General features: G+C 54.3%; 1 protein-coding gene across 1 annotated transcript in view; it reads left to right on the top strand.

The window, feature by feature from the left end:
* The window catches only part of LOC119098136 (alpha-actinin-4), a 32,222-nt gene that overhangs the window by 19,609 nt on the left and 2,613 nt on the right, over positions 1–10,000 (top strand). The window contains exons 3-5 of the mRNA XM_037221066.1: positions 1,608–1,697; positions 4,314–4,391; positions 6,730–6,837. Coding sequence (XP_037076961.1) covers positions 1,608–1,697; positions 4,314–4,391; positions 6,730–6,837 — 276 coding nt within the window. The remainder of the gene's footprint in view (positions 1–1,607; positions 1,698–4,313; positions 4,392–6,729; positions 6,838–10,000) is intronic.

Raw genomic sequence — 10,000 nt, 5'->3', positions numbered from 1 at the left:
GTGCGTGCACACTGTGTCCTTGGCAGGATACATATACGTGCACACGCCATGACGCACGTGATGCGCACCGAGATAGCCGCCTTAAAACACAGGCGCGCCCAGGAACCGCACCGGAGAGACCGTTTTCTGTATCTGGGTCTAATTTGTGTACTTAGCTGCATTGGCAAACTCTGAAGTTGGGTATTGACCGGTAGGGACATCGCATAGCTATTAATCGTCACTTCTCCGAGGAGCGCTGAGCACACAGCGTTAGGAACAGCTCAGTACTCTGGTCTGGCCGCCCTGCCTCCTATCCCGTGGGGTCCAAGCATCAACCTGATTCCACTAGATAAGGCACGCCTTCGTATGCAGAGATCGGACCTTGATATGTCCATTCAGGCAGCCCATTGACCGATTCATGTCCTATAGCCTGGCAGTGTGCAAGGCTAGAGTAGGAACGTTAGGGGTTTATCTTGGACGATGGTTGGTTCATCCGTGTCATTAAGCCCGATTGTATGGTGCGGATGGTATGTAAATGCGTTATCATCTGGCGATCAGACGGTTTTGTTTAGTGGCAGGGAGCCATGAGACGAACTCACGCGCGGCTTATGACAGCTAGCCCCTCTGTTGAACCGTCAGACGGGCTCATGTGCGGCTAGTTATAATAAACAAGCGCGGCTTCTGAACGGCTTCTGTGTGTTGTGCTTTCCTACTGCCTTAAGTAGACCACCTGCAAGGCCTATATAAAGATTCTGCGTGGTTCCAGGGGACAATCCGAAGTCTCTTGAGTATGCTTGGTTTGCTAGGTTTCCCCGTTTCCTTTACGACCCCTTCATAAACCGTGCGATATGCCCACTTATCAGTCTCACGGCGGCAGCCTTGGCACACTCATCAGCCACATCGCATGCGACTTCCGTAAGTCCCACGTACCACGTCCCGACAAGCCCCACGAGCTCTGACTCTACCGTCGCCGGGTTCCTGCACCCACATCCCTCGGCGGTCCGACAGAGCCCTGCGCCGCCCTCAGCCAGCGCCGCCCCACCCTACCCCCCCCCCCCCCCTCCCGGCTCCATTCACCGTCGTTGGGCGCCGGCACGTGGCGCGCGGTCACGCTGCAGCGGCGCACGTGTCTCCGACCACGGGCGTCGTGTCCCATTGTGCAGCCTCTGGAGCGTGGCGCGGCGGCCCGCGCCAGCGCGGCCCGCTGTGCGTGCACCCTGCCGGTGGCGCGGCGTTGCGACAGATGTGGCGACCCTGTGGCGATGGGCCGGCTATTCGTGCTCGTCGGAGTCGTTTGTGAGCCAATGCAATCGGACTAAAGGCCATTCGAATGTTGTCAGCCGCTTCCCCTGCTGCGCGCTATTACTGGACAATGCATGTTGGACGTGTTACGTCTCGTTTTATCCTTCACTGATGCCTAGTCGTTCGCTAATGTCTGTCGGATGCCTGTCCAGCCGTCCCCGCATTAGGCCGTCTCTGTCTTTTCACGTGTACGGTGGTCAGCCGTGTGCGTGTGCATGTGCGTGTGTGCGTGCGCGTGTGCGTGTGTGTGTCAGTTGCATCCTTCGACCCCGTCAGCCTCTCTAACGTCTCTGCAGCCACGACTGACGGGCCGCCCTGTGTTGCAGTGTAACCGCTCCGTGCGGGACCTCTTCTTCGACCTGCGGGACGGCAAGAGCCTGCTGGGCCTGCTGGAGGTGCTGTCCGGCGAGCGACTGGTGAGCCGCATCTGTCAGCCCCCACCGGGGCACACCATCTCAACACGTCTCCCGTGGTTCACCTGGGGCGGATGGGGTGTGCACGTCACTGGCTGACCTGGGCACACCATCTCAACACGTCTCCCGCGGCTTCGCCTGTGGCGGATGTGCGTGCACGTCACGGGCCGACCTGGACACACCATCTCAACACGTCTCCCGCGGTTCACCTGGGGCGGATGGGGTGTGCACGTCACTTGATGACCTGGGCACACCATCTCAACACGTCTCTCGCGGTTCACCTGGGGCGGATGATGTGTGCACGTCACGGGCCGACCTGGACACACCATCTCAACACGTCTCCCGCGGTTCGCCTGGGGAGGATGTGTGTGCACGTCACTTGATGACCTGGGCACACCATCTCAACACGTCTCCCGCGGTTCACCTGGCCGGATGGTCTGCACACGTCTGTCACAACCCCGAGACAGGCAGTCGGACTGCACATCTCAGTCATGGCGCACCTGGAGCAGAGGGGCTTCACACTTCTGGCATGAACCACCGGGAGCAGATGGTCTACACACACCTGGCACAGAGTACCTGAGGCAGATGGTCTCTTTATGTTTGTCACGGTCGGCCTGGGGCAGACGGTCTGCTCACCTGGCACGGCTCAATCTGGGGGTAGACGGTCTCAGGCACCTCTGACGTGGTCAACCTGGGGCATCTGCCCTACGTGCGTCATGGAGATGGGGAGGTGCGGGTTGGAGGTGTGAACACCTCCTCTTTACAACTGTTATGAGTGTGATGCCCGCAGACACCTTGGAGAATCGCAGTTAATGTCCCTGATTCACCGTGGCCATAAGCCCAGTCTTCGGCCAGGCGTGTAGCATGTTCTTGCCGTTGCAAAACCCTGAGGCTGTTCTACAAAAGAGACAATGTCGGCATGCTCATCTGCGTCGAAAGTCGGCGCTTCAATCGTACGCCGAGCGGCGGCCGGTGGTGAGTGTCGAAATAACGGCCTGCCAGCGATACATTAGCACCGAGACACTTAAGCATGCGACCCGGCCAACTTCTGGCCACGGGGTTAGCGGCTTCGTCGTCATGGTCACCTCTCCTGGTCCGAGTTCACGTCGTCACCGCACCGCCCTGCGCCGTCCAGCACCGCGCGCAGTGGACCAGCAGGGGCAGTGGAGCGCCGGCGTGCCGCTCAAGTGCGAACGGTCCCGTGAATTGTTGGGATTCTGTAGCGGGCCTGACCTGTACAAACATTCCGCACGCATCTTTCGAGTAAACAGAGTCGGCTTGACGCTGGCCGCCGGCTGCGGCGTGCCACTGCTGACGAGACGCTCGGCATTCGTGCCGTACGGCGTCCGGCTCAGGGTAACGGGGCTGCTGCGTGACAAGACGCTCACGGACGTTCGTCGCTCGCTCACGGAGGCGATCAGCTCACTTCAGTGCGCTTTTTGTGTCAGTGGCGTTTGACAGCGGACATCTGCCTGATGTCCTTTGCAAACTTCTTGCGCTCAGGCATGTGGATGTTGTCAACTTTTTCATGCACTATTTCCGTGTGTTTTTGTACGACCAAATCTCGAGCAGGTGTTGTCAGATTCTAATGTGGAACTGCATGTTTCACACACATGCTTATACGCGAGTAAGATTAATGCGAAGTTCGTCATCTGTTATGAACCAAATGTCTTTTCTGGACGATCACCCACAATTCATCGTCTCTGTTGTTCCGCGCATCAAGCCAATGGAACACCCTGTCACAGTTGTGGGGTTCGATGCGAGCCCCCTTCAGTGTGTTGAGGGTGCTCCTTCATCATGTTCAATCGCGCTGCGGTTTTCAGTAGCCTATGCGGCACCAGTTGCACGTGTTTTGACATCAAGAGCGTGTCCCTAGCTTTCTAGCTCGGAGCAGTGGAAGTTTTTTGAGGAACACTGTACGGTGACCTACGGCCGGCGCCGGCGGCGGGCGGAAACCGACGATGCCGAGGAACGCGCGCCGGCATGGTTACATTAACGGAGCCATATAGCGTAAAGATATGCTCAGAACACATAAAAGTGTGCACCATTGTACTAAGAATTTTACACGAAATACGCTTATTTAGGTTTCTTGTCGTCGCAAGTCATGGTCTCGCATGAAGGCTGTTGTAAAGCTGAAGGTGAGATTTTCTGAAAACATTGACCTTTGACCTGGCATAATGTGAGCCTAACATGAAAACTTGTACCAATGGCGAGGTCTCGTTGAGAACAAGCTATTGGTATTTTCCGCTAACCTCTATCCTTATTAGGTTGAAAACACCTGGGGGAGTCGTACCGATCCCCCCACCCCCACCCCCACCCCTCCCCTCTCAGTCAGCGCTATGAAAAACGGCGGATCAGAGCGAGCGCTATCGTGCGATGGCCCAGCAACGGTACTGCCTCCAGAATGCAAAGCTAGCATTTCTTTCTGTCTCTTGCTAATGTGGCTGTATTGCCAGTTGCATTGTCGTCCATCATCTACGCTTTTATCCGTGCGTGAATCGCACAATAACATGTGACCCTGGCAATCCTTGAACCATGGCGGAGTTAAGGCGCGTCGATATAAAGGTTCAGTTTTTAGCTGACCCACATGCGCATTAAAACTTCTTTCGTTTTTTTCAGCCGTCACAAAAAGGACAGCTTCGCTTCCACCAGATTCAGAATGTGCAAGTCGCGCTGGATTTCCTTCGGTACCGAAAGGTGAGTTGAACTCGAGCCCAGTGACAGGACGAGGGATCAACTACCGAATACACTTTCCCACAACGCCTTGGTGATGTGTGCTGCGTCGCGTTGCACTGAAATATTTTGTGGCTTCCCTTGCGGCAAACTGAAGAGTGGCGCTGCACCATCTTTGCGGGAATAGAAAATATTTGTCAGGATTGATCTTGTCGCCTACAGGATTGCCTGCAAGTAGCGCGGAAATGTTTGCTAAGCTGAGTGAATTACGTCCATTGAGGCTGCAACATGGTGACATGCCTCGGTGGAAACTGTCATTCAGCCTGCGAGAAGATAGTTATCTTTACGGACGTCATTGTTAACTGAGCTCGGTGGTTCACGTGTACTCCACGGACCCGTCCCTGTATGCGGAACTTGAACGCCTGTACCGCTTCCCTGACTTTTGGAATTAAGAGGCATCAGGTTTGAAAGGATGCCGCCGCCCTGTATCAATATTCCGAGGATGTCTGACTGTCACTGAGAGACGTCACATCTGTCAGAAGCCGCCGCGTCCAACTGACGTCTTCGGTCGCTGTGTCGGCCCAAGACGTCAGTTGCGTTGAAATCGAAGAATCAGGACCGGTCCCTAGGTTAACGACTCGACGCCATCAGTGCACATCTGGCCGCCGCACGAGCCTGTTCTCGACAGTCTTCATTTCGCCAGATCTGCGGACCCTATGTCAGTAGAGTAGAAGTTTGTCCGCCGGATGAAAGTAAGGCTTGTGGCCCCGTCGCATGAGGGTAGTCCTTGAATCCTAAAACCTATGCTCATTGATTTAACTCTCCAAAGATAACCGACAGCAGTTATCTTTCATCTGCCCTCATTTCGTGTGATACGGTGTGTCCAGCAATGATTGCGAACGTCAACAGATGTCACTGTTTTCCGTGTGCCACCGTGAGAGAACTAGTCCCAAGTATTCCTCATGCATGTTCCACGCATTCCACGCGTTTAACACGCCAAGCCTCACCCAACATGGCCACTCGTTGACGAGCCCATCTTATCCGGAAAGGCATGCGGTGTGAGATCAGCGGCCACCAGGGGGCGGGGGGAGGAGCTGGCCGCACGGCGCGCCTCACCACCAGCTGGTCGCAGCCGGACGGGCCAGACTCGCTGAGTAATCGTCTTTGCGGACGGAATGCTTATGGTGCCCACCACTTTTGCCATCTGCTTCCAAGGGCCGGTGTGACGTCATCGCGGAGGCATAGGACGCCTCACGGTTGTTTATAGTAAGTGCGATTGGTGGGCGTGACTTCGATTGCAGCTGCTACCACTTTTGCGTGTCCTTTGTGTTTGTTTTGAGTTTGGGTATTTCCGTGTCGTGCGATATATTTTTTGTTGATTGCATACCATCAATCGATGTAGTGCATTTTGCCGGTCGCGGTGGGATTTTTCCACGAGAGGATGTTGGCGTGCACGCATTTTTATTTGTTAAAAATAACTGCATTGCTACCGAGCGTGTTTGCTGCGGATTTCTCGCATCTTGGTAATGTGAAGTTGCCCTGTTCTCACGTCGCTCCATCTCGACCTTGACCTTATCACAGCTCCGCGTCCTTATCAAGCCAGAGCTCTCAAAAGAACCCGGTCAGGTCCAAAGACCTGCTACCGGACTGCCTGTGAAGAATACCCAATTGCTCCGCGATGCGTGACTTGTGTTCGTAATCGATTAAGCATGCATTCCTTTTAGATGAAAGTGTTGTGTGTCATGAACTGCATGTTAACACTGGTAGCGGGTTGCGGCGAAATGCGGAGCAAAGTGTTCCCTGAGGGTAAACAGCGGACCGCTTTCGTATGTAGATTGAGACGATCTAGGTGAGGGTGATCTTGGATCTAGATACGAATTTAAAGCTCATGGGAGAGCGCACGAAGCAGTCAATGCGGTTCCAAACTGTAGTCGATGATCAGATCCGGAAAAGGCCCGTTTTGATCCTTTCTGTCTGGATGTATTGTCTGCTGATGTGACGTCATGGTCACTGAGAACTGATGCGTCCGACTCACCATACAAATCAAAGTGCGACTCTTGGAAAGCGCATCGCAGCACAGCCACGATGCGATGCCATATGCTTGCATCATCTTTCGGCATCACAGATATTCCGTTAGAGTTTGGCTGAGTCTTTTCTTTTTTATTACTTTTTGGCGATTGTGGTGTGTCCGTTGGTGCTTGCCGACACTTTCCCCACTTGGTGCATATTTGTCTTTTGTGATCCTGCTATCGAGCTGGCTGGCCGATCGTAGCTCACCCCGTAACCCGAAAGGCCTCACGTGCCTCCGTTCCATGTCCGCCATTACTACATCACGTCTCATCTTGCTGTCCGCACCCTTCAGATAAAGCTGGTCAACATCCGAGCCGAGGACATCGTTGACGGCAACCCCAAGCTGACGCTGGGCCTCATCTGGACCATCATCCTGCACTTCCAGGTAAGCCGGCAGCCTGTCGCCAGCTCTCTCCTGGCTGACCAGTCGCCGGCAGCCACGGGGAGGGGGGGGGGGGGGGGTCTACGCTGACATCGGGCGCTCGACGCCGGACCTCTGAACACTCGGAGGGAGGCATGTGATCTAGAACAAGAGCTGCCTCGGGGGCTTGGGGAGGACGTCCGGGTTTGTGTTAACAATTTTTTGAACGGTGGTATGCCGGCAGAAAATGGTTTGTCAGAAGTTTGGACAATCGGACGACTGTTTGCATGATAACAACTGTATGACAGGACACTGATGGAGACCTTACAGGCATGGGACCTGGGACAGGCTCAGGTCACGTGCATTGTCGGCGCCCCGAGACCTGACTCCATGTCAAGCGAAATACTGCTACTGACTTTGCCAGGCGCATATAACCTCCCATAAATGGTAACACAAACTACTTACTAAACATATGAGCATCCAAAATTTTCATGAAAATTTATGTGAAATTCAATCCAAAGTTGTGAAGTCCAGTTCTGCTTACGTAAGTTGTTAAGTGCATTTGCGAGAAACTTTATGCACATATATAAACAGTACTGATAGTTTTTCCTCGGAGAAAACCCGGGAGAATTTCGATCTAGATGCGTTAATATTTCGGCAACATGCCTTTATCGAAACGAATAGCAGAAGTGACTTCTGACGTCTGCTTCTCCTGCTGCTTCTGTCTCTGAAAACTTGTGCAATTCGTTTCGATGAAGGCATGTAGCCAAAATACCAACACATTTATCTATCCATTCTCCTGGCTTCCCGCCAAGGAATAAGGCTATCACTCCTGCCTTACTAGTTCTGCTTACTTAAAACCGAAGGCAGAACGTCTTTGATGGCATTCCGTATCGCAATAATGGACGCTCATAGCATAACCACCAAGATATGGTATATGCTGGCGCCGTGATACTAGGCTAGGGTAACAATCAATGCTAGAATGCCTTTATTCCATTATCAGCGCTGTTTCACCTGTCATTGACGTATACACGGTGGAAGCATGCTGCGGCTACGCAGAATCTTTGTAGGGCACAGCAGCCGTCGGAGTTGACTCGCAGCTGGACTGGCTGGACTGAGCGCTACTTTCGCTGACCAGATGCACTGCTGGAGATGGGAAACTGCTGCATCGGGGAGTCGATGTGATGTTGCCCACCATCCGCTGACCACACGCCGTCATAAACAAGAGAGGCTGCTGGATCGGAAAGCGGATATTGACTGTCATCAGCTGACCACGCACCTTGGCATAAACAGGGTCAGCGTAACAATTTGCCTTACCGATTCTCTTCATGCAGCTTTACTTCCGACACACCGTTTATTGAAGCTAATTCTTGAGTCAGACATGGCGCGGTTTGCCACTCGCATCGAGTTGTAAGCAACGGGTGCTTCTGGTGTGGTTCGACTTAGCTTCCGTAATGCCCGTTAGGTGTCAGTGGCGCCGGCTATGTTGCCAAACTGCCTCGATAGATGGCTCTGCAGATGGTGGAACGAAACCTAACTTGATTTGTATTCAAGTGCATGAAAAACATTGAGTTGACGATGTTCTGACCGAATACTGCTCTGAAGACAGTATTTTTTTGCGTACATGTGTGCATTTGTACGTTTTTGGGTCTTAGAGGGCTTTGGGCCGTGCGATGAAGGAGGATGACAAGCTACAGGGAAAGACTACGGTCACATGAGAGTTCTCCGCTACCGACACTTAAACGGCGCAAGGACCCCTCTTCAGGTTTTTGCAGCAGCTCGGGTGGGTCTCACGTCAGAGAGCATTTCAACCCGTTCATGATTGATGCGTGCAACTTTCCCTTGATAAACTGGGATTTGCGGGGATTCTGGATGAGGAGGTTCGTGGAGAAAGGATAGCAGATGTGTTTTCAAACCTGTGTGTGAGCGGGTCGTGTGATTCTGCTTCGCCGCACCACTCATGCCAGTTCTCAGTTTTAAACCCTGGCATTTGTCCGGCACCGCACCGAGGGTGTGCGGCTGAAGGTGCTGGCTGCCTGGCGGCATACAAAGTTAAGGCACCACTGCCGGTCAGATGCGCGTTATTGCGCGCTTAGCCAACGCAAGCGCCCAGGGCGGGCCGCCAGTCAGGCTTTGACATCGCACACATGCAGGAATCACATATGTGTCGCGTGACCACCCGAACTCGCCAAAAATAGCAGCTTCGCCTGAGCTCGTCACGCCACCTGGCAAACTAAGCAGAATGATTGTGTGCTTATGAGCAGCAGCGCTGAGTCAGCGTAAACAAAGCGTGATGTCCTCCGTGCGCCCGAGCAAGCTTGAGGAACGTGATTTTGAAGCCACGACGTCTTCAGTGACTGGTTCGGAGCAGGTGGCGCTGAGCGCCATGCCGCGTCACAGACCAGTTTCCAGCTTCAAACACCGTCGGTTTTTCTTGCCCCACACTGGCGGTTTGTGGCCCAATATGACGGCCGTTTCGTATGCGAGGGCACGCGTCGCCGAGCCATCGATATGCTGACGGCGGCGGCGCGGGCAGAAGGCTCGCGCCCCAATACCTGTGGTCCGCCGGGCCGTGTCAGCGATGACCCAGCCCCCGCACCGCTCTGGTTCTTCTGAGACCGCTGGTGAACTGACCGCCATCGTGGATCGCACGATGACCGCGGATGTGTGTCGAAACCTCTGCCTCAGCCTCTGCCTCTGTCTCTGCCTCTGTTTGGAGATGATAAGCCGGCCGTTGTTGTCGATGATTCCTGGTGACCGTCGTGCATCCCAACGGACCAGCGCGCTGCAAAAAGACGACCCGGGTAGAAGACGCTGCGTTTGATGTGCCGCTCGCTGCAGTGGAGCCCCACCAGCCGGTCATGCGCTCCGACAGGCCCTCCTCGGTGACGGGGTGTCCGGCGGTAGTCTGCCCTGACATCCCGCCCGATGTGGAGGTTTAGGTACGGCTGCAGCCGTCACCATTGGGTCCCTTCGGTCAGATAACTATGGCGACTTTGGGTCCCAAGTATCACATTATGAGCAATGACTGGTTATGCAGGTCGCTACACGGGCGGGCGGCACACCAAAATAGAAGGTCCGGGTTGTGGTCCGCGAATTCGCCAAGATGTTGCTGTATCGTGAGAAGCCAGGGGTCCATCGGTTCAAGGCTGCGCCCGGTGCTTGGCGACTCAGTCTGCGGTCTGCAGAAACACCAAAGAAT

Source organism: Pollicipes pollicipes, unplaced genomic scaffold (genome assembly GCF_011947565.3).
Source record: "Pollicipes pollicipes isolate AB1234 unplaced genomic scaffold, Ppol_2.1 Scaffold_4740;HRSCAF=5597_pilon_pilon_pilon, whole genome shotgun sequence".
In the NCBI taxonomy this organism is placed as follows: Eukaryota; Metazoa; Arthropoda; class Thecostraca; order Pollicipedomorpha; family Pollicipedidae; genus Pollicipes; species Pollicipes pollicipes.
This window is presented reverse-complemented; position numbering and strand designations above follow the sequence as displayed.